The 25,766-nt window shown below is 37.2% G+C and overlaps 2 protein-coding genes and 1 non-coding gene across 3 annotated transcripts; all 3 read right to left on the reverse strand.

Moving 5' to 3' along the window:
• Positions 1–31: 31 nt before the first annotated feature.
• Positions 32–4,774, reverse strand: LOC107792353 (protein ABIL2). Its single transcript, XM_075227616.1, is given in 11 exon segments — positions 32–672; positions 779–915; positions 1,156–1,244; positions 1,324–1,390; positions 1,722–1,814; positions 2,155–2,209; positions 2,211–2,255; positions 3,250–3,400; positions 3,504–3,586; positions 3,969–4,109; positions 4,640–4,774. Coding segments are annotated over 10 exon segments (1,005 nt in total). The 5' UTR covers positions 4,077–4,109; positions 4,640–4,774; the 3' UTR covers positions 32–495.
• Positions 4,775–8,118: 3,344 nt separating this feature from the next.
• On the reverse strand, positions 8,119–14,196 carry LOC107813385 (26S proteasome non-ATPase regulatory subunit 8 homolog A-like). Its single transcript, XM_075227619.1, has 6 exons — positions 14,008–14,196; positions 12,578–12,656; positions 11,551–11,653; positions 10,942–11,205; positions 9,888–9,999; positions 8,119–8,530 (listed from the first exon to the last, which is right to left on the reverse strand). Exons 1-6 carry the CDS (start codon positions 14,110–14,112, stop codon positions 8,390–8,392), a joined length of 804 nt encoding a protein of 267 aa, XP_075083720.1. The 5' UTR covers positions 14,113–14,196; the 3' UTR covers positions 8,119–8,389.
• On the reverse strand, positions 12,338–12,440 carry LOC142165001 (U6 spliceosomal RNA). Its single transcript, XR_012696057.1, has one exon. It is a non-coding gene; the product is annotated as a U6 spliceosomal RNA (small nuclear RNA).
• Positions 14,197–25,766: the final 11,570 nt, after the last annotated feature.

Here is a 25,766-nt window from a genome sequence, read left to right on the forward strand (position 1 = left end):
AAAATTGATGTATTTGCTAGACAATAATATTGGAGACATAATAATGGGTATGAACTTACAAATTACATGTACAAGAGAAGTTCCAATTTGTATGGTTACAAGACGAAGGCAATGAACTCTCAATTACATTGCTCTTACTTCATTCAAATATTCTTTGATTAAGCACCGTTGTACATTCAGTCTTTTGTTTTTCTTTCTCTTTATTCAAATGATTTAATCTCATTTCTGAAAGGAGATGTTGGCATTACCCTGCAAATGGCATAGTAGTTTACATTTTACACAGTTTTTGAACTTTCTTTTATTGGGATTTTCATTTCTTTGCCATGAAGTAAGCCAGTTCCTATTTCCATGATTCCATCCTCATTTCCCATGCTTATTCATGCTTAACCATCTATTGATCAAAGCATTGCCTTTTAGCTGTAGAAGAAGGCTAACACACCCTTTATGCATCCAAAATTCCAAATTACTTGAATATATCTTTATTTTCTGATTTCATCATCTGTCGTCGTGGTATCTGGAAGGTATATTTCCCTTTCTTGATCCATGACTATGAAGGCTGAGGAATGCTGTAAGTAACTTTTTACTCTTTCTACTGTAGTCTTGAACATCCTTTGCACCATTTCTTTCTGGATTTATTGATAATGAAACTGCCCGCCGCGGCTCAGATGGACACTGTAATATTATCCAAGAACATATAATACAATCATTTAGTATAAACAGACACAACCTTTCTTTGCCACAAACATAATGTACTTAGTTGCATGCTAAAAGTCCTTACCCTCACTTTATTACTGGAAGTGCTGGGAGAAATTGATCTACTGATGACGGATCCAAAACGCATGAGAGGAGAAACTGATCTATTGACAGATCCAGAGCGCTTGAGAGCAAATTTAAGTGGTGAAACTGGTCTTTTCCCTGTTTCATTATTGAATGTGTTAATTGAGTGCACTACGCTCCCGATATGCGCGAAGTTCGGGGAAGGACTGGACCACAAGGATCTAATATACGCAGCCTTACCCTGCATTTCTGCAAGAGGCAGTTTCCACGGCTCGAACGTGTGACCTCCTGGTCACATGGCAGCAACTTTACCAGTTACGCCAAGACTCCCATTCTTGAGCTGTACTGTGTATAACTAGAATTTAATTTGGTACTTACCAACTTCTTTGGTGGATGCAACCCTTGTGAACGAGAAGTTGAGAGAATTTGGAGAAGCATCTGTCCATGAAATCTTGGAATGCCTTTTCCTGTGGCAATGTGTTATATGAAAAGGCAAACTAACAAAAAAAAACTTATCAAGAGTATCCTCATTTATCCAAAACTTACATGTACTGTGGTTTAGATGGATGAGGCTTTGATGGTAGAGCTTGAAAAGGATGAGGAAAACAATCACCTAATGGCAGAGAGAAGAATCAAAGAAAGTTAAGAAGAAAAAGAACTACAAAAGCAAAGGTTAAAAGAACTTGGTAAATTACATGACTATCTTATCTAAAAGCTTAAGCTGTTTGAGAGATCACACATTAATTAGTTAATTACGTTATGTTTTAACCCACCCCTTGTTAAATTGTATGATCATCTTATATAAAAGTTTAGGTTGTTAAAGATATAATTAAGTGAATAAAAAGTGTATTCTCGCTAATGGCTTAAACTTTTTGATGAGATGGTTATACAATTCAACAGAGTTCAAAGGCACGAAATGAACAAGAATATGTCAAATAAGGTACCTTGCTTAGGCAGCCGCAAGTCATCTTGAGGACACAGGTTTTGTTCCTTATGTCTTTGTCGAGGTTTTATAACTGCAGGTTGTGTCTCTGCAGCTGCAAAATGTGAACACTTAGAGAGTAAAATTGAAGCAAAACACATTTATTTGTGTTATTAAAGTATTGAATATAAAAATAATACTCTTTCCGTTTTAAAAAGATTATCTTAGTACACAAATTTTAATAAAGGGAAGACTTTTAAGATATGTGGTCTTCAATAAACAATTACATTTGTGTGGTTGTAAAACTTTTGGTTTGAAATCTGCCTTAGCATTTATGTGTCTATTAAGGAAATACTAAAAGGTACTATGAATCTTTTTAGAACAAACGAATAAAGAAATAGTGCCAATCTTTTTGAAACAAAGGAATACTGAAGAGGAGGGAAAAAGATCATTACCTGAAATCATGTACCGCTTATGTTGCTTTGGAGTCAGAACTACAAAGGATTGTTGCCAAGAGGCCACTGCGATCAACAACTTCTTGGCATGTTTGCAATTTCTAATTAAGAGTAACCAAATGGAAAATGGTAAGACAGGAGACTCATGATTTTTACTCTACAAATATTCATTTCATTAATTTTTTTTCCACAAGATATGAGGTGAAAGTAACACAATTCTGTAAATTGTATTAAACTATAAGGAAAAAAAGGGGACTTAGTGCCTAAGGCAATCTCAAAAACTAACACGTGAAGTGAGGATTGTCCACAGCTATACAAGGAGACAACAACTCATTCCCTCGACCTATGTGATACTCTAACACCCCCTACCCCTCCCTACATGCCCATGGCTAGACATTAGGATGTGGACAACATAGCATGACGGCCCGACTAGAGGCTGATCCAAGATTTTAAGTTTATGAGTTCCTGTATGATCTCATATTAATATATAATAATAATTGGACCAATGAACTGGCTTCCAAGCTAAATATTCTTATAGAATTATATAGACTTTTTAATACGAGAATAGAATATTGTTAAAAATTACTAAGTTCACGCGAACCCATATCTATCGCACTAGATCCGCCCCTGGGCCCAACACTCAGTACACCAAGAACATGGATAAACATGACTTGAAAGCATGTAAACAAATTTACTTCCGGCCTGTGAGGTGAAGATTGCTAAGACCATATAAAATGATAACAATACATTTTCTCAAACATTGCGAGATACTCAAACGTAAATGAACTAGACAAGAGGGGTTGCTCTGATGGTAAACAACCTCCACTTCCAACCAAGAAGTTGTGAATTCGAGTCACCCCAAGAGCAAAGTGGGAAGTTTTTGGAGGGAAGGATACCGGGGGTCTATTTGGAAACAGCCTCTCTAACCCAGGGTAGGGGTAAGGTCTGCGTACACACTACCCTCCCTAGACCCCACTAGTGAGATTATACTGAGTTGTTGTTGTTGTTGTTGTATTATAAAATAAACCAGCTATGTTTTCTAGTGTGTGTGTGTAGAGGGGAGGGGATGGGGAGGGGAAGATTGGTAAATGTTACCTGTTCCATGCATGAAAAACGAAGCTTGGTTGTAGAAAATTCATCAACTTTTTCATCCAAGAAGCTATTTAATTTACATGCCACAGATCCCAAATGATCCACACTGCTAACTAGAGCATTACTCACATAATCTTTCAAAGTCTCTATCACTCTGTACCACATATTTTCAAACAAAGAATTAGAAAAATTCCAATGAGTTAAAAAAGATTTTCCACCAAAAAATTAAATAAGAAAGGGAATGACTTTAGACTTACAATGTTTTGTGCTCATTTTCCCCATAAGAAGACTCAAAGTACTCTGCAGCTGAATACAACTGTTTCCTTAAATTCTTCAAGTCCTAATCGCCAAAAACCAAAGAGTTTATGTATTCTATACACTGATATTCTACGCGATAAAATTGATCTACAATAATAGGTAACTCTCCGTATAAGTAAACTAGATAATAGAATGAGAACCTGTTATAACCAGTAAAATTGCACAGATAGTGTAAAATTTATGTACTGTCATACAGGACAACAACAATAAATCCGGTGTAATCCCTCGGGTAGTGTATGGGGAGTATAGTGTGTACGCACACCTTACTCCTAGCTTGTGTGAAGGTAGAGAGGCGGTTTCCGATAGATCCTCGGCTCAGGTGATCGTATATAGGAGAAAGCCAAAATTTCATATCTTATCAGATGAAAGCATAGAATTTGTAATGGAGAAATTAAAGCATCTACCTTTAAACTATCAGAGAACTGCAAACTATGCTGCATGAATATTTCATCATAGTTGGTACTTTTTTGAGGACCATTTGCTGTTGAAAATGATGGAAAATCATTTCTCATTGTTAGATAAAAAAACTGAATTTTTTTTCAAACCTGTCACCAATGAAAATTACCAATGTTAGTACTACTAATATTTTTCACTTTTCAGGAGTAAACGTGCAACTTTTTACTCAATAAAAGCAAGGACACAAAAAACATGTGATAGCTTTAAATATATCTTGATTCTTGACAATAACTCAAAAGAACAGAGCATACCCCTGAACTTATCTGAGCAAAACTGCAATATAAAGGATAAAAAAGTTTATGACCCTCTTATATTGTGACACCTCGGGCAAATCCCACATCGACAAAACACGGGAGGGATGCTGGGTATATAAGTAAACAAGCTTTAGATTCTAGTGACGCATATTAAAACCCTGCAAGCTTAGGTCCAAAGCGGATAACATGACTAGTGAGCTGAGCTATTACATATGTGACACCCCGAGCGAATCCATCATCGACAAAACACGGGAGAGATGCTAGTTATATAAGTAAACAATCTTCAGAGCTGAGCTATACATAATACATATGTATCCTATAATCCCACAAAAAGTAAAATAAAGATTCAAACTTTTTGTTCAAACCTGCTATTCGAGAATGAAATGTTGTAACTGGGAAACTAAGGAGAAGAAGAAAGTGACAAACACTGTAAATAGAGAGCAGAAAAGGGACAAAAAATCAATAATACAAGTGGTGTGGGAGACAGGATTGTGGGGTATCAAGAATCTAAATTCTAAAAGGAATGGGTCATTATATATACATATAGTGAAATCTGAAAAGTGAGGCAAGAACCATTATCCTCCAATACGCTTTTAACATTTAGTGCCAAAATTCATGGTTGGAAATGTTTTACCTTGTTGTCAGGGTAGCTTATTTTTCTTTTTCTCTTTTCCACCCCACACAAAAGAATAGTGATTTATCGTCAACGTATGTATTGTTCACTTTTGCACAATGGGGCATATAGATTTGCCTCTTGAGCTACTTCACATTACCGTGCGTACCATGTAAATTTGTGTTTTCGTATATAACACCTCATTTTATTCCTAAAATATCATATTTACTTATTCTTTAAAAACTTATCGGTAGTACTCTACTAACAGTGGCGGAGACAAAGTTTTCGCTAAGGGGATTAAAAAAAAGTTAAAAAAGATTGTAGATAGTAGGAATTGAACAAATGACCTTACAAAGATTTTGTAAGGCCATATAAAACGCTAAACTATTTTTGGGCTATATCAAGTGGATTCAAAACATAATATATAGAGGTAAAAACTAGATTTTGCCTTGTATATACAGTATAAGTTTTCGACGAAGGGGTTCAGATGAAACCCCTTCCGCCCCTTAATCCGTCCCTGTCTACTGATCCTACTTTACCTGCCTTTATTAGCTCACCCTCCATCATGAGCGTCACATACACCCTCCTTCTCCTCATTGATTTAGCATCCGCGCTGAGATTTGCTCCTGTCCGACTATTATCTTTGGGTAGCTTTTCTTTGAACTAGACACAATGCTCAACTAACATGATTTTGTTGTGATAGGATTAATCAAGCAAAGTTCATTTCTTAAGCTTTATTTACTTGAATTTTTCAGTTTAACAACATTGGGATGTTGTGGACATTTTGTATTTAGTTTAGTATAATCATACAACAATAACAACAACAACATACCCAATATTATCCCACACCGTTAGGTTTGATGAGGGTAGTGTGAACGCAACAGACCTTATCCCTACGTCTAAGGATAAAGAGACTATTTCTAATAGACCCTCGGCTCAGGAAAGCCGGTGTATACACTAAACTTTCTTCTATTTAGGTTTTGAGTTCTTTTTGGAACAGTTTAATATTGATGACGGATTTTGTGGTAATTAGTAAGGAAATAATATCTCCACTTATTACATGAGAAATTTGTTTTTTTTTTCTTTATGCTTTTTGTCTTTACTTTCTTAAAGAAGAAAATTTGCTGTCTAATTTGTCCATTTTGGAGGAAAAGTTCCAAAAAAGCTACGTAGGCTATGCTATCATTTGACATGTTTAAAATTTGTGGTTAGGTACGAAAATTTAAAATATATAATTATAGCATAATTATTATTATCTGGAGCTGCTCTTTAATTTAGCATAGAGGGAATGTTGGCTAATTAAAGTCCATAATTGATTCTATAACTACTACACCAAAATAATTGGGAAAAAAGCAGACTTTCATTAAAGGTTAAGCTGCTAAGGTTACAAGAATATAAATATAACATTAAATTACGTAGAAATAAGTCAATAATTCAGATGTGGAATTAAAGAGTATTGCTTTCTTATACTTTTTTTTTTATTTCCCATAGAGTGAATAGTACTGTGCCTACAAGGAAATGAAAGATTACGTATTAAATGGTATAACTCCAAACCTAACATAACCATAAGATAAAAGAGATTTTTACGCAAATAGCCGATCATATTTATTGTTCACTTTTTCTAATCATATACATAAATCATGCATTGATTATACACAACTATACATATATGATACATAAACTATACATATATTATACCTTCACCGGCTATTTTTAGTTTAATCGGTTGGATAGTCGATCGGCTATTTGGAAGAATTAACCCAAATAGCCATTCACTCAACCACTTAAATTAAAAATAGTCAGTGGAGGTATAATATCTGCAGAATTTATGTATTATATATGTATAATTGTGTATAATTAATGTATAAACTATGTATATGGCTAAAAAAATCCGGCTATTTGTGTACATAAGAGGAGAAATAAATATAAAGTGTTAGGAGTGGATCTAGCCTTCATTACTTGTTTAAATCTATTAGTCATGGCGAAACCAACAATTTTCTCAATGGTGTTCAAATTTGAAAGGAGCGGAAAAAATTCTCCGACAAAGAGTGTTCAATATATGTTATATACCTCTAAAACATAATATTTTACCTACATACGCAGTGTAATTTTATGACGAAAGATGATCGGTTGACCACCTTTAAGACATGTAATTTTGTCCCTGCACCAGTCATTTCAGACTATATATGTCAAAAAATAAAGGTGGTCACGGACTCACATACCTCAACGAAAAGGACAATGATACTATGATAGGATATGATTAGGTAATTGCAATTATTTGCAGCTGAGAATTCTTTAACGTATTGTTGTTATAGCTGTAAATATTTATTTATTAAAAAAAATTAATGTTTTCGTCGCGGCTAATAAGTGCATTTCAAATTTTCAATCCCCCTATTAAAGGCAATCTACAAATTTCCATGTTGAATAAGTCAAGTTTCTTTTTGGATTCATTTTCATATTATCTTCTTTGTGCTGCAATATTGACTAATTTGGCTAGTGATCGTATTACACTTAAATACGAAACCGACCGCACGTCAAAGAAAATCACGATTCTTAGTAGCTCAATTAATTGGCTGCTTAACTTTTACCTTGTGCCTAGAATTAGTAAAAATGGTACGGGCTAGCCAGTTTTCGGATCGGTCATTGAAAAATAATCACTATTTTGCTGCAACACGAAAAATTCCAGCATAATATACTGGAGATTGATGTACATGTATATGAACTTCCAGCATATTATGCTGGAGCTCCAACACGCGAAAAGTTACAGCATAATATACTAGAAATTGGAACACCTATATATGAACTTCCAACATATTAAACTGGAAGTCCGATATATTATATTAGAACTCCAGTATCATATACTGGAGTTCCAGTATATTATGCTGGAATATTTTTCGGAGTTTGTATTTTCGTTCAGATTTATCTTTACATAAAAAGTGGCTAAATTTCGATTACTTTTGGAACTATAGCTATTTTTCAACGACCACTTGTAAATCTGGCTATTTTTTAATTTCTCCCCTAGATTTAGTCAACCACAAATACAATGACTAATTCTTCTCAAATATTAGGAAAATGATGCAACTTATACTCCTGTAGCAGTTGTTGCACATAAATCACCACTCCCGGCAGGAATGCAAATTCTGAAAAGGAAAAACACACAGAAATGTTGCAGTGACCCACGGCCGTATACGAGAGCAACAAATATATGCAGACACTGAAACTTCCTTATGAAGCAGGCAAAATGTTTTTCACTAAATGTGGAATGAAACAAGTAACAGATTTAGATATATCTGACTTCAAAATGCAGATTAAATACCAAAAAGAAAGGTGCACAATCAGTTAAGATACAAAAACTGGTCCCCGTAACACATCCTTTTCGTTATCATTAACTCGTAATGGAGGTTAAAGGCAATGAATTCAACCAGAGCAACGAAATGTCAACTACTAAGAGTTGAATATATGAAATGTTGAAGTGACAAAGGGAACAGAGAGGCATATCCTCTCAGACAATGCGCTCCAACTCCCTTGCATAGCTGAGTGTTTGAGTGATAAGCTGAAGGGATGGTATTTCCTTGCAAGGCACAGAATCTTTTACTTTTTGGAAGACGATAAACCCATCTTTGATCTCCCACTCAGGATGCTCCTGCACAACACCCTCTGATCAGATGATTTCAAGAAAAGGAAAACAAGCAGTGCTCATATTGATCAGCCTTACAGGCAAAGAAGAAATGGTTAAACTAGTTTAAGAAGCAGACTAGTGAGATATTAATATTAACAGAGAAGGATTCTAAGGCAAATAAGGCGCCATTTATCTACCGGTAGCTACACATCCAGAATATAAATATCTGATTAAACAAGCATGAGGCACCCAGCTTTTATTGCTTTGGTACTCAAAAAGGAAGGATCAGTGCATCACCAATATCAAAGATTTAACGCTTATTATCTTAGTAAATGCAACACCACTACCAAGCTACTATACTACAAAATGCTGAATAGTATTCTTGCACTATTTTTTCGTTTGAAATGCTGCCCAGTTTTTACTGGAATGGTATACTGCCCTTCCTCTTACTTTTATATCCTTTATTCTTAGTTCTTATTGCCCTTCCCTTCAGTATTTATTTTAATATTTTTCTTTTAAATTCCGCTTCACTTCAAAAAAGCGAGCGCTTCGCTTCTCGCTTTAAGCCAAAAGGGGGTTGTCGCTTTTCCTCGCTTCACGCTATTCACAACACTGGTAATGATAGGCCTTTTATGGTATAAGAGGTTCACGGCAAGAGGATCCCCTTTATCCCTGTGCATTTCACAGTTGTCCTTGAGGGATTGAGTAGGATAAGAAGGCCAAGGATAGGTAGGGGCTATCAGTGGCTTAAAGGAGAAGGGTGGTGGGGACAAATACACAGAAACTTAAGAAATACTCCAACTTTCAAGCAATCCTAAAATGAGGTTTGATCTTTAGATTATGAAAACTATTTTTCATTGAGGGGTAATTATATCGAGAGTTCATCACAGTTTATGGCTGCAAATTTAGTCAGTTCCCTACAACCATTTGGAGATGCCATTGTGGGCACGATAAAATGGTCTTTTTGTCGTAATATTAAAATATTCTAAAAAGGATTAGCATGATTGCAGACACAGTACTCATCAGAGGGGTATACTTATCCAACGTACTTCATCTACTCTCAGTCTACTAGCTGTCCTAGCTCCTTGTACACCACCTATTGCAGACATAATGGAGATGCAACACCAAAGGTACTTTGTGCTGGGCAAGAGAGCTATGAAAAAAATTCCATTGCATACATTGGTTTAACTGTTACTTCTCCAACTTTTTTTTTTGGGGGGGGGGGGGGGTGTTCACGAGTGCTTTCAGCAGACTTGAGGATTGTTCGTGGGTTGGACAAGCTTAGCCAATGAGATCTTCTTGGAAGCTATTTTAACAAAATTTGCTTCAATTACCAAAAAACTAAAGAACGGAGAGAGGGAGACAAGGGGACACAGTTTACCTCCCTAACATATTCAAGAAGTTCTTGATCCGAGGAGAACAGCAACATTTGCCGAGCATCACTAGTTGAAAGACGATCATAAGCTTTCTCACTGCATCCAGCTATCTCATCCCTACGAATGACAGGAGGAGTTGCACCATTTCAATCTAAAGACTAACATGTAACATGGCAATACATTTTGGTACAATAAGATTTATAAGGTGATTGGTTATTAATACACATTCAGAGAACACAGATATGCATATACTTTTGATGAGTACATACAATACATACGCGCGCGCGCACACACACACAGAGATATATATATACACAAAGCCAGAGTTTCTTGACAATGCAGTAAAAAATTAAACAATACATGGGATTTTAGGAGGCTTTAATATGGTTGTACTTTCAATATGTCCAGCTTCAAGCAGCCAGACTAACCGCTTTCTATTTGGTTTAAAACAAACTAGGCTTAAACCAGTTACTGTACCTTACTATAGGTAAAAATAAAAGTGCAGTTACGAAACAATATGTATGAATGTGTGTGTGCCTGCTCGCATGCATATCCCCAATAATATAAAATTTCAAATAAATAGAATAAATATCAGTGAAATTATCAATTAATGACAGTAAGTTAAAGATGTAATCAGAATTTCAATTCAGGCGGATTTCTTTTTCTCAACTTAGGATTTTCACTTTAACTAAGTAGTGCAAGGAATAAGGCAAATCCGGGAGGAGGAGAAAGATGAATTTCTATTCTTAATTAAGAGTCGTATATTTCTAACTTTCTTTATGTTGTTTGGAATTGAATAATTTCTTCAGAAAGTATTTCTGGTAGATCTAATTAATCTTTGAAAGATCTCACTTCATTAATCAAGCAATAAGTGACCCCTCTAACATGATTGCAGCTACACCAATGAACATATAAATATTAAGCTTAGGCAACAGTCCAACAAAATGTTCTCCCAAAAACTTCCAATCACCAGAGAGCAAAAATTGCAGTCATTATCTACAGCCTGTTCTGCCAAGTGCTACTATTAGTATAGAATGTGGGTGAAACGAATTAATTTACCTCACAGTCTTTGCAAGCAGATCCATGAAATAAGCATAGTTTGCATCTGGCACAGTCTGCCTTGCACTCAACACCCGGTGGTAGGCCCCTTCCATGAAAGATTGCTCCAATTCCACAGCATGCTTTATACATGGATTGTTCAAAGCATTTTGAGAAAGCAACTCAAGTTCAGTGTGGAATTCAGCAATCCTATTTTGTACAAGGAGTCTCAGAAGGTTGAGACCTAAGATTGGGTATTCCTGCGGGGAAGGTGGAAGACGACCACTGCATCATCACAAGAAAGAGAAGACGATAAGCACCTTCTTTTCAGTTCAATTGCTATGCATCTATAAAACAGACTCAACCAGCAGGTCTTAATATGACAAAAACAAAGATGTGACAAGAATAACTAGACCGCTACTAACATACACCAACCCAACTATGCTCTAAGGCATTTACCCCCCTTGTCCTAAAGCATATCCTAGTTGAAATCAGGGATTCAAACTAGCAGAAAAGCAATTTAAATATCTAACTCAGCCACCTCAGTTGATATATGTATTGCTCCCTTTTGTCAAACAAGCACAGAAGAATGAAATGGTATCTGGATCTAAAGCTTGAGTACATAGATACCGTGCATCTGTGTAATAAGACTTTAGCTGAAAAAAGTCCCTCTCAAAAGCATCTTGGTCCTCCATCTTCACAGATAAAACAACTGCATGCTCGTAAATATCTCCTGTGAATTGTTATACCATCGAATTCTATTAGTGTAGACAATTGAGAAAACCATAAAATTTCACCAAGCTCCAAATACACATGGCTGAAACTCAGGTAAATCACATAGTATTAGTAAGCCAAAAACAATCTCAACAATAAGCAAAACAGAAGAGTATAACAAGCTGAAATCACAGGCAATAAAGTTTTGCAATGTATTCCCGAGCATGAACTTGGTCACCCTTCACTTAAATTAACATTTCCATCTGAGAAAGAAACATAGTATTTAACTTTTCAAACAATAGTTGGTCTTTGGTTAAATTATAACTACAACGATAATGATACTAATAATAATCACAAGCAAACAACTTTCTGCCTTTCCTAGACTTCCAGACATGATCAGAAATAGCGATTCACCAAGCAAGGAGAAAAGCACTCTACATTCGGACGGCCTCATGGAATACATGCCCTGCATACTTTTTTGAAAAAGGTAGCTGATTTCATATATATATAAAAGAACTCAAGCATGCCTTGCATGCTTGGAGGACATTTTCTATTTAATTTTAATAAAGTAATAACTGTAACAAATTGTTCGGAGACACTGCTGCTCCTTCTCCTAGTGTGCTTTTTTATTTTTCAAACGGTTGGACTACATAACATTACACTTTCAATTTTAGAGCATATCACATAGTGGTGAAAGAATGTCGAAAAAGGGAAGGAAAAAAAACAAAATAGTGTCATCCTTGCGCAGGGGCCATGCTAATCTTCTATGTATCGTTCCAATTTTATCGGATGTCCCCGAAGGAGAATAACAGAACATTGTATCTCCAAAATAATGTACTTATAATCCATAGATACACAATCAACAACCAGACACCAGCATCTATAGAAGCAATTAGGCGAACATAATAAACAAAATAAGATGAAGAAGAGTGCAGAACATTACTTGCAATTGTCAACTCATGGATGGCATTAGGTGTTTCTTGGAATAGGGGAGGTAGGCTTTTGAATTCGGTCAACAGAACCTAAAACATCAATAAGAAAAATCATAGTTAGCGGGAAAAAAGTGTTTACTAAAACTGATTTCAACAAGGTAAAGAAGTCCTTTATATTTTAAAAAACAACAAAACAAAGGTAAGAGAAGTCATTGCTAATATCTAGAATCGCACAAAAACAATATATATTTGGTACCTTATCTCCTCAATTGACCAACTATGCCCCAATCATAAACTAGTCGAGGTTGGCTATTATGACTCCCCTATGTAAATTCAGCTCTGTTTGGTGCATCTCATTCCAAATAGTCCATTCAGGATTTCCCTAAAACTAGAGGTTCTCTAAATCTCACACTTATCAGTGGATCAGTCTTTTGCCTAGAAGTGCTGGTTGTATCCAGCTCGTGACGATGGACTAAGTTACCGAATATCTCTAAGCCACCATTTCTCCCTTTTTAAATGTTCATTGGAAAATACGGGACAGAATGGACTGTGTAAGTTGATATGTCTCTCATTTGAAGCTTTTTTAGGTCCAAACATTCTATTTGAGATATTGCTACCTAATCTCCTATCAAAATAAACCTTGAAGCATAGTATCCTATGCTCTTTCACATTAATTGCATGTTAGACAGCTAAAAAACATGACACGATCATCAAAGCACAAACTAGAATATCATAAAGAAGATTATCTTAACAGAAGATTCTTTTTATAAGCAAGAAATTTCCTATGAGTTAGCTGGCCCACCCCTGTTGTGGCACAAGGTTCTGAAACTCGGGGTAGTATGTGCCCGTCTCTGTATTCCCCTCCCACTTAAATACCAGGATTTGGCCTCAACATGGTTCGGACTCGTAAAGTGCGCCTACCATACATTCGGGGCTATCATAAAGATACGTCTTCTAAGGCAACAGAATAGGAAGTGTTCAAGAACAAGAGCTAAATTATGACAACTACAGCTAAGGTTCTGTATGAGTTTGAGCTGCGGTAGTGATATCCACTACCTTGAGCTGAAAGATATCCTCTTGCAAGTATCAAAATCGTTCCTAACAGAAGTGTGGAATTTCACAATAAATGCAATCACAAAGAGAAGATTTTTAAGGCAGCATAAAAGTAAAATCTAAAAATAGCACATTTCATAAGAGGAGTAATATTATTACAAAAATAAAAGCTAGGGTCTTAGACGAGTTTGACTGCAAGCATCAAAATCGTTCCGCATAAAATCGGCATATATAATTATAATTATCACCACAAAGATAAGCATTTTAAGCTAATTGAAGAGAATACTTCTAATCATCGTACATTTCAGAAATTGAGCAAAATTATGAACAAAAAAGCTAGGGTTTTGAACGAGTTTAAGCAGTGGTAATGAATGATTGAAGCGATTACCTTGAGCTGAGAGAGTAGGGTGGTACAAACGCCGAAATCGTTACGCACAAAAGCGGCTTTGAATCGCTCGAAAAATTGTGAAACTTCCTTTAGCTTTGGATCCATCTCTGATCGGAGCTTTTCGAATGTAGATTTGGTTCTTCTGTAAAAGGATTCTCTTCTTTCTCTACAAGTAAACGGAAGAACAGGAAGGGACGATTTTTGCGAGTATTTATAAAAGGGGCCTCATAGCCCACGGGAGAAGAGTTTGTGGGCTGATCAATCTAATGGATATTGGGCCCAATAGGTTCTCCCCAGTCTTGTATTGACTTTTGAAGAATTAACCTAAATAGCTGATCCAATTGTTTAAATTAAAGGGCATACAAAGTCCATTGTGGATAAATAAAAAGTGAACGGATGAAATATTATAATAATAAAAATTTAAAAAGGCAAAGGTTGATAAATTAAAGGGTAAAATAGATACTTGGCCATTAAAGGTTTGACAATTCTGTTGAGTGATCTTTTGAGCGCGTTATAGTCATAGTTAAGTGCTTTTTTCTGTTACAAGAAAAAAATAGTTTTACTAAGTAAATTCGGATAGTTAAATAATTATTTGATTAATTGACTCATCATTCGTAGATATACTTTCAGAAAATTATCATTCGTATCTATATTTACATTTTATAGCAAATTCACCTGCAATCCAGAAATAAGAGATCAATTGTTTTAAACTGAAACAAGAGAACAACAAGCTCTCGTAGCCCAGTTGGTTAGAGCAGTCGCAAGCGGAGGTCTTCACTTTGACTCTCGACGAGAGCATTTTATTTATTTGTATGTGTGGCCAATGGTGGTTAATTGAACACTATTTGCCTAAACATTATAATGTGTATAAGGTAATATATTACTTCTTTTTTTTAAAAAAAAAATAGACTTTGATCACCCTTGCATAGCCCACTAGCAAAAGGCTTTATATATCAATGTATAATCTGATATATATTGGCTAGGAAAAGTAAATAGTAAATTCGGTCAGCTATTTTTGTGAAGATACATTGACTTTTTCATCCATCTTTGTATAACTATTGTTTACTTCTAATTGCAATTACATGGATTTTTACCTAGCTATACTATATTAGAAACTTATTTACCTATGTTCTCTATATTTTTAGAGTTTTTAATAAGTATCTAAGTTTTTCTTACAAATAATATATATTACTTCTCAAAAGGCTCTTACCCCATTATTAGTGCCTTCAATTAAGAGATTCAATTATATCATTTCTTTTTTTTTTCCTCTCCTCTTCTCTCTCTCTCTCTTTTTTTTACATCAAAATCCCTTAATCTACGCCTATAATCTCCATCTTCTCTCTTCCCACCATTTTTGACAACTTTTATATTATTAAAAAATATTCAGAAATTGTATGATAATTATATCATAACTGTATTCATAATTGTATTTGAATTATATCATATACATCAATGCCTAAAATATAAATGTATCATACTTGTATCATAATTGTATCTAATACATTAATACCCAAAATAATTCTTGATACAATACTAATAAAGTAATATACAATTATCATATTTGTAATAGAAACTGTAAAATTCGTCACGAACTCACAACAACTCGTAACAATATACAGTAAATATACTGTTATCATACATATGTAATATAATTCCTGCAAAAATAATGATACATATACAATTATAATACAATCGGGATACATTTCTGAAAAATTGTGATACAATTATGATCTTCACCTTCTTCAAGTTTCAATCACAACTCTACACTAAAAATTTAATATAATCGTAATATAATTATATTAGTATTATATCGAGTATTGTTTTAGGTATTGATGTATTATATACAAGTTAAATATAATAAAAATTTTAGAAAGAAAGAAAACAAAATTCAAAATTTACCCACAACTTGATTCTAGAGTAATATTTCGAATTTCATCTGCATTGTATCAATAAGAAATAGAGATTTTGGGTGATTAGTAAGAAAGAGAGAAATTGAATTTCAAAAGCTTTGAAAGAGGAAAAAAATCTACAATTTTGGGGGGATAACACTGGGTAAGCGAAATTTCTTACTGTGGGTAAGAACAATTTTGGGTAATTGCTAAGAAAGAGAAAAAATGTTTTTATAATCCTTTGGAAAAGGAAAGAGTCTTAAATGTATGGGGAATTATTGGAAATGGGGGTTGGGTGTCATGTAACTGATAGGCTAGAGTTAAGGGATCTTGAATTCTTCTTTCTTATGGTTTTGTATATAACTAGTAAATATAGATATACAAAATAATTAATAAGAAACTTAAATAAAGGTGGTAAACAGGTTTCTATTATAGTATAGCTAGGTAAAAATTTCCATATTATATAGAGTTTCATTTATGGGTGTTCATAAATACCCGAAAAATCGAACCAAATCGAAAATCAAACCAATCCAACCAAAAAAATCGATACTTTTTTGCTTTGATTTGGTTTTGGTTTTGAATTTTAAAACCCGATAAAATTTGGTTTGTTTTTGGTTTTAATAAAAAATAACTTAAAAAATCAAACCATACCGACTATAGAAGTTATTCAAAATCTATCATTACACCTTTATATATGTACTATTTTATACAATGTTTCTAAACTTTTATGGTACATAGTCACGCCCAACTATGCATTATAAAAAGGACACGCGGACGTTGCAAATATAATCCGGTTTATAAGTCTGGAGTCGAACCCACAAGGAATTAACCTACCAATTACTCTTATCAGACTCATAAATTCTATGTAATCAATTTCCCAAATATTTTGAATAACAATTGAGGATATTTTTACTAACTATGATGGACTACAATTATGTAAGTAAAGACTAAGTATGATTAAGTTGTAAACAATTAAGAGAAGGATCTAAGATTATGGTTTCCCCTATTGATGGAATCACTTCCGGTTATGTTTCACGTAGATTCACCTAATTGTCTCTATCAATCATGAACACTCTTACCATAAATCTCTCCCGAGTAATCACGACTATTTACTAGACGCATTCTTCCAAGTTACGCTAGCTGGCTTTTGATACAGCTCACTTCAGATCGCACCCAAGGCTTCGTTATCCCTAATCCCGCCTTTAAACCCTCGGTTATTGATCCCTCATATACTCTGGGAGTGGTGTTGTTCAACAATTACCTAAATATGCACTCTCTCCCGAGTTATGCACACTAAATAGGCACAGCTAATTGAGAGCTCTTCAATTAACTACAATAAGAACGTAGTTGAACAAATAGAGATTATATCAGGCAAACTATATTAACATAACAAGAAGTTCATCTTTCAGTAGGTTCCGTCAAAACCCTAGACTAAATATTTAGCTACTCATAACAGTGTTCATAATTTCCCAAATAAATTGCATAATTAAATTACAAAGCAAAGATGAAGGAATGAAGAATTTGATGCCAATCTCCTCCGAAAATTTCTACAAACGTTTTCTCCATTCCTCAATAGCCTCCCTAGGTCTAAGATATGGCAAAAGTCTTCAAAATGACATTTTTACATGTATTTATACCAAGTAAAGTCGGGACCAGACGAAAAAACCCTTTCCTGCGCGAACTAGGAACTAGCGCTGTAAAATTTGAATAGCCGCGCCGCAGGCTGCGCCGCGGTAGTGCATTTTATCTGCAGCCTCATATTTTCGAATCAGGCTCAATTTTACACTGCTGCGCCGCGCCTTGCGGCTCCCCATGCGGCGCAACACTGTAATTTTCTCAAAGTGAACTTTTTTCGTCCTCTTTTAACATCCAGACTTAGTACACGACCTCCAAACACGATCCCGGCTTAATGCATTGGGTTTTTACTCAGACTTCAAAGCTCCAAATTGATCAATTTAGCTCCAAATTAACTTTTGAGCTCCAGATCGCTTCCTGCAAAGCATAAAACACGTACTAAGTGTAATTCACTATCATTTGAGCTCAAATGCATATAAAAATGCAATCATTGGAATGTAATACCACGGCTAAAATACGAGTTTCTAGCCTAACATCAACACCCCACACTTAGACAATTGCTCGTCCTCGAGATTTGAACTACACTGTACCTAGGGATAACCTTTCATCAAACAACTTCCCTGATACATCATGCCAAGAATAATTAAAGTAGACTGAGCACCTTATCATAACATCCCATCCTCAAGAGTCGACTCAAAAGTACCATGCATTAGTCACTCACCCACTTACTCTAACATAGAGGTCAATGACATTATCTCTCCTTCCTGAATCAAGTGCCCTCACACAACAAAAGAGAGTAGTCCCACACAATAAAATTTAAGAATATTTAGGAACTCGAGATAGAAAGAATTCACTCACTCTCAGAAATAACATTCATATGCCACAAAAGATGCATCATAGGCTTTCCCGTAGTGTACTACTCTACTAATCAAGCTCATTCAGTCTAAGATCAAGTAGGACTTTAATTGGTTGTAATGTAGGCTGCGGGACGGGTAGGATACATTTAGATTTAAGAGTGACTACACCTCCCTAAGCACTTTAATACATATACTTTAACCTTCAAACCCCACTTATGTCAAACCAAAACTCCACTTTCACATCAATCTAGATTAACTCCCTACATCTTTAAGCACAAGTATGTCAAGAGCCACCACTATCAAATAATGTATATATGCCTGTATTATTTTCTTCTTAATACTTTGCAAAAAAATATAACTATATTTTTTTCTTTCTCTTTCAACTCAAGTGGCTCTTGCTCTTTCAAAACAATGCACCTTTTCTCCTTATTTCAATAATTCCACTCAGAAGCCAAACCCACCACCTCACACTTTAACTTTTACAAAGTTCATAGCAATTCAAGTGCTCATGAGAAGTGAAAAGGTTCAAATATATGATCAATTAAAACAATTTGGTAAGGCTTATAATGTGGTTGCCAAAGAAACATGATTATAGGCTCAAAGAGGATAACTACGATACATCACAATTAGGCGGGTAAAATATGTATATATGGCTCAACAAAGAAATGCCTATATCACTTTCAAGACTGAACAAAACTACTATTTTTCTTTGCAAACACACGGGGCAAGTTCTAGGCATTAAATCACTGCACAGAATAACACAAAACCTTACACATACATGGCACATAACTCACTCAGGATTGGACTAATCAAGACACTCTTAGTCAAAGCAGTTAAGCACAGTTTTAATCATACGATTTAAGGCACTAATTTAAGAGTCAAGAATTGAGCCTAAGTGTCACAACTAAGGCCCTTACCACTCTCAAGGCATATACAATCAAGGAAAATTTATCCTTCAACTTAGCTTCCTAATTCAAGATTCTTAATTCCTACAAAAAAATAAAAAGATTTAACTACACCCGATTTAAGCAAAACCCTTGAAAAAGAACCGCGGCACAAAGAAAAACCAAGAGGGAATTATTATACTACCTAAAAGAAAGAAAGAAAAAAAAGGACATATTTTTGGATTTTTTTTCTTTCGACTCATTTCCCTCAAGAAATCAGTCGACAATATCCATCGTCGGGAAGAGTCAAACTACATAATTGATTACTAACTATTACAGGCCCGATAGAATTCAGAATTATAGTTTACAGACTAATTGTCTAAGAAAGCAAGAAACAAACAAAGAGAAGTACAAATACAATCAATTAGGAGCACCCTACCCCACACTTAAGAGATTGCATTGTCCCCAATGCAAAGCAGTAAAATCAAGAGTGAAAAGGGTACTCCCTAAGGCCCAAGGCCTAATCACCAGCACCCTCGAAGGTGCGCAAATACTCCTCATCATCTGAGGGAATGGAGTTCACATCTTCATCGGGTGGCAGATGTCCTCCTCTCGCCAACCCCAATCACTGCTGAGTGATAGCAGAAAGGGGGTGATCTTGCTGCAACTCTTCCAAATCAGCCTCCCCCGATCAGCCCGAAGGTGCAAGTCAGAAAATAGTAGTTGTAGAGTCTCCTCAATGCGGACCATCCTCTGGTCCGAATTAACAGCTGCAGTAGGGGGGTCGATCACTGACGTAACATCAAAGAGCCTAATAGGGTAAGACACTGGAATAGTCCTGTCATAGTGGTACTCCTCCTCCACAAGGTGTGCTCGCAACAATCGAGTGATCATACTCGGGTAATGTAGATGGCGAGCCCCAAGTGGTCTCACTTTAGCTATATGCTCAAGCATGATTTTACCAAGGTCGAACTGCATCCAAGTCAACAGGGCATAAATCAAACACACCTTCAGGCGGGGTACATCAGTGTCACTTCCAGTCGGCGTGATCTTGGCATTAATCAACTGCAATAGAACCCTGGTTGGCCGCTGGAAAGTTGCCTTCTTCATATCTTTGTGGAATTCATTGGCATCTCGTGTCCATGCGGCAGAAAAGTCAGCACCGCATAACAGGCGGCAAATAGGCGGATAGTCTGGTCGGCGGAGAAACCTCTGAAAGAGCTTTTGGGAGCTCTATGAATCCCATAATCCGATTGATCACCTGGGAGGAGAATGGAATCACTTTACCCCTTACATGTACTTCGTAAACAGCATCCAGGCTGGCTTCAGGTTGCCAGTTAGCATAAAATTCTTTCACTAGGTTCACATTTACCGCATCACCCAGACGGACCAGACTGTCGAAACCTAAAGCCCGAATATTGTTGTAAATTTCACCATATTTACGGGCCAACTTCCCATCGTCAATAGCAATCTCAGGATCCGGGTTGACTAACAGGACAAATGTCTGAAACCGGCGTCGAGCATGGGCGGGGATAACCCGTATACCATATTTGCATGCTGGCACCACATCTGCATCAGGGTCAATGTGCTCCTCTTCCTCTACTACTGGGGCGGGGGGAGGTGCCCGTCTCCTACCACGACGGCTGCTAGAAGCAACCTCAGACGAACCAGTGTTATAGCGTTTGCTCGGGCGGCGTGACATTCTACCTGCACAAGACGAATAATATTAGCCACAACACGAAAACCCAAAACAAAACCAAACGAGGTAACCACCCCACACTTATGTTATTGACATGTTCACAAGTAAAATGTATATCAGGGACCCAGACTACCCCGCTGGAAGTGCGCCATAAGCAATCAACAATCCCCCCAACCACCATCATAATAGTACAACTCCAAAATCACGGGCTATACTAGTTAAACATACAAAATTAAGAAGCTAATCTAGTAACTACGAAGAGAAATAAAAGAAGTTATACTAATGCGCTACTAACAAACTTCACAAAATAAAACACACCACTACACAAGCACAAAACATGAATCGAATATACCAATTAGCACCTAACACACATTTTCTCATAGCAATTATGCTCCACTAAGCTACAATGTCACTTTCAATGTCATTGAGGTATTTAGACAAACACATGACATTCACCAAAATTACCTCAAAATTTCAACTTTAATTCTTCCTATATTACTACACAACCATACCAATCAACCATCCTACCATCAACACAATGTAACAATGGCACAAAGTGCTCCAAATTTGCACAAATACACCACTAATTTTCGGCCTTTAAGGCACCTCCACACAACTTTACCATAAAATTTTTTTTAGGCCTCAAGACATGCTCAAAATCTTCCACAAGTATAAGCACAATGGAAACCCAACAAGTTAAGCACCAATCATGGCCAAAATAAGCAATTAATTTGAAAAAAAATTAAAAAAATTAATTAGCATCAATACACTACCTAGGGTTTAGTTGAAATTAATTATACTACTCATGACACTAAATTACCTCAAGAAAAGAGAAGAATATAGAGAACTTGCCTTGAGGATGAATGGAAGGGATGAAAGGTGTGTGTGGAAGAGAAATTGGAGAAGAAAAGAGAATGGGGGATTTAGGGGAAGGGTTGTAGCATTTGGAATGAAATAGATAAAAAGAACAAGGGGTTAGGGGGAGGGGGGGCGGACAGAGAGTGTTAAGTTTGTGTTTTTTTTAATATTTGCACTGTCGCATCGCAGGGTGCGGCGCCCCATGTGGTGCGGTAGTGGAAAACATCAGAAACCCTTTCTTTTTGTCTTTCAGCCCGGTTTGGTCTGGCGCAGCACCCCATGCGGCGCGGTAGGCCATTTTTCACAGAGTTCGATTTATTTTCTACATTTAGTTTTCGGGTTGCACCCCGACTCTATTATGTACTTATTTTATGTCCAATTCATACTTGTACTTGTCCAATCAAGTCTTATAACTCCTAAATTCTAATAATCCTAAACTACAATTATGGGTTAGTGAGGTTAACAATTGGGTTGCCTCCCAATAAGCACCTGATTTAACGTCGCGACATGACGCAGATAAGCGCATTTAAGGCTCGCTCGACCTCTGAGGTTTAGTCAGGAGGATCTTAGACACTTCTTTTGGTTCATTCATGCCCACATATAGTTTCAATCTTTGCCCATTGACTCTAAATGTACGAGAGTCTTTCTTTGCGGCAATATCTACAGCACCAGAAGGGAATACTTCGACCACTCGAAATGGGCCAGACCAACGTGACCTGAGTTTACCCGGAAATAGCCTTAATCGTGAGTTATAAAGCAACACCATATCTCCAGGCTTGAAATTTCGCTCTACAATGTTCTTGTCGTGCAACCTCTTCATTCTTTCCTTGTACAACCTTGTGCTATCAAAAGCAAGATGTCTGAACTAGTCGAGCTCATGTAATTCTGTTATCCTTGTTGTGCCTGCAGCTCTATATCTAAGTTCAGCTGTTTCAACGCCTATCACATTTTATGTCCAAGTTTCACTAGCAAGTAGCAGGCCTTTCCAAACACCAACTTGTATGGTGACATACCAATTGGAGTTTTAAAAGCAGTTTTATAGGCCCAGAGTGCATCATCTAGCTTTTTCGCCCAATCAGTTCTTGTGGCGTTCAGTCTTGGTTAGCACACTCTTTATCTCTTTGTTGGACACTTTAACCTGCCCACTAGTTTGCGGGTGATAAGGGGTAGCCACCTTTTAGCATACATCATACTTTGCAAGCAACTTCTCGAAAGCTCTATTACAGAAGTGAGTGCCTCCGTCACTAATAATCTCTCTTGGTGTCCCAAATCTGGTGAATATGTTCTTCTTCAAAAATCCCACCACCACTCTTGTATCATTAGTGGGCAACGCTGCAGCTTCTACCCATTTAGACACGTAATCCACAGCAACAAGTATGTACTTATTGCCATAGGAGCTGACGAAGGGACCCATGAAGCCAATCCCCCAGACATCAAACACTTCTACGTCTTGAATTGGGTTCATGGGCATCTCATGGCGACGAGAAATGTTCCCAGTCCGCTGACATTCATTGCAGCCCTTCACCCATTGTTGCGCATCTTTAAACACTGTGGGCCAAAAGAATCCGGCCTCAAGCACTTTCGCAGCTGTCCTGACCCCTCCAAAATGTTCTTCATACGCCGATGCATGACAAGCCTGCAAAACAGAAGATTGTTCTATCTCGGGGACACACCTCCAAATCATATTGTCAACACATATTCTAAACAGGTAAGGCTCATACCAATAATACATACGGCAGTCACGATAAAACTTTTTTCTTTTGTACAGATGAAAGGTCATAGGGAACTATACCGCAGGCCAGGTAATTTGCAAAGTTTGCATACCATGGCGCTTCCTCAAGACTAGTAGCGAGAAACTGCTCGTCTGGAAAGGTTTCCAGAATATTCTCAACCTCAACTGCATTTTCAACTCCCTCAAGTCGTGATAGATGATCAGCGACTTGGTTCTCTGTGCCCTTACGGTCACGAATTTCAAGGTCGAATTCTTGCAGCAGTAACACCCAACGAATCAGGCACGGCTTAGACTCCTTCTTCTCAATCAAGTACCTGAGAGCTGCATGATCAGTGTATACAATTACCTTAGAACCAATCAGATATGATCTGAACTTGTCGAAAGCAAACACCACAGCCAACATCTCCTTCTCAGTCACAGTATAGTTCGGCTGGGCTCCACTCAGCGTTCTACTAGCATAGTAGATTGGATGCATCATCTTGTCCTTCCTCTGTCCCAACACTGCCCCCACTGCGTAGTCACTAGCATCACACATGAGTTCGAATGGCTGCTCCCAGTCAGGGGCAACTATGATAGGTGCTGAGACCAGCCTCCTTTTTAGCTCCTCGAATTCTACCCTACAATCATCAGAAAACAAGAAAGGGTGATCTTTTTCTAACAACTTACATAAAGGGTTGGTCATTTTTTAGAAGTCTTTTATGAATCTCCGGTAGAAATCGGCATGTCCGAGGAAGCTCCTGATTGCTTTGACTGAAGTTGGAGGGGGTAGATTTGCTATCACATCCACTTTAGCACGATCTACCTCAATTCCTTTGCTTGACACCCGTTGCCCCAAGACTATGCCCTCTTGTACCATGAAATGGCACTTCTCCCAATTCAGAACCAGATTAGTCTCGATACACCGTTTCAGCACACGAGTCAGATTTATCAGGCACTCATCAAATGAGTTCCCCACCACTGAGAAGTCATCCATGAACACCTACATTATATCCTCTACCATGTCAGTGAAGATGGTCATCATGCACCGTTGGAATGTGGCAGGTGCATTGTATAGGCCAAAGGGCATCCTCCGAAAGGCATAAATGCCATACGGGCAAGTGAAAGAGGTCTTCTCTCTGTCCTCCGGTGCAATAGAGATCTGGTTGTCCCCTGAGTACCCATCCAGAAAATAGAAGTGTGACCTCCCTGCCAATATGTCTATCATCTGATCAATGAAGGGAAGTGGGAAGTGGTCTTTCCGGGTGGCTAGATTTAACTTTCTATAATCCATGCAAATTCTCCAGCCCGTGACGGATCTTGTAGAGATCAATTCATTGTTGTCATTCTTAACTACCGTCATGCCACCCTTCTTAGGTGCACATTGAACTAGGCTAACCCAGCTGCTGTCAGAGATTGGGAAAATAACTCCCGCATCTAACCACTTTATTACTTCATTCTTCACCACTTCCTTCATGTTAGGATTCAGCCTTCTTTGGTGTTCCCTGGAAGGTTTGTGTCCCTTTTCCAGTAGAATTTTGTGCATACAGTAGGCGGGGCTGATCCCCTTTATGTCTGCCATGGTCCACCCAATGGCAGTCTTGCACTCCTTAAGTACCTGCAAGAGTTGTTGAGCCTGCACATCTAACAAACTAGATGAGATAATAACAGCTAATGTGGAGTCAGGTCGAAGGAATTCATACCTGAGATGGGCGGGCAATGGCTTTAACTCTAGCTTTGGTAGTTCTTCGATGGATGACTTGGCTGGAGGAGTCTCTCAATTTTCCAAGTGCAAGGACTCAAATTTTAGAGTTCTATCCCAGAACCCTCTACCCTCTAATGCCAACACCCATTCCGCCAGTTCCTCTCCATTCACCTCATCCAAATTCATCAAACATGCAGCAAGGGGGGCCTCAATGGTCAGCATCTCATCATCAGCCTCTACAATTACATCCACGGCATCAATAAGAGAGAAATTGTCCAATTCACTTGGTCGCCTCATAGATTTCTACACATTGAATGTTATCTCCTCATCGTTCAATCTCATCTTGAGCTCCCCGATTTCACAATCAATGAGAGTTCTCCCCGTGGCCAAGAATGGTCTTCCCAAAATTATGGAAATCTCTTCATCCACTTTGCAGTCTAAGATCACAAAATCTGCTGGAAACACAAATTTCCCTACCTGAATTAGCACATCATCCAGGATTCCAGAGGGTCGTTTCACAATCCTGTTAGCCAGCTGCAACAATATAGAGGTGGGTCTAGCTCTTCCAATGCCCAGCCTCTTAT

Source organism: Nicotiana tabacum, chromosome 1 (genome assembly GCF_000715075.1).
Source record: "Nicotiana tabacum cultivar K326 chromosome 1, ASM71507v2, whole genome shotgun sequence".
Lineage (NCBI taxonomy): Eukaryota > Viridiplantae > Streptophyta > Magnoliopsida > Solanales > Solanaceae > Nicotiana > Nicotiana tabacum.

Excerpts from the sequence above, each read along its gene's own strand:
- LOC107813385 (XM_075227619.1), bottom strand. The coding sequence starts at position 14,112 with ATGGATCCAAAGCTAAAGGAAGTTTCACAATTTTTCGAGCGATTCAAA. Across the intron at positions 11,654-12,577 it reads CCATGAGTTGACAATTGCAA|GAGATATTTACGAGCATGCA; the intron begins GTAATGTTCTGC and ends AACAATTCACAG. Across the intron at positions 8,531-9,887 it reads TTCTTGAATATGTTAGGGAG|GAGCATCCTGAGTGGGAGAT; the intron begins GTAAACTGTGTC and ends GGTGTTGTGCAG.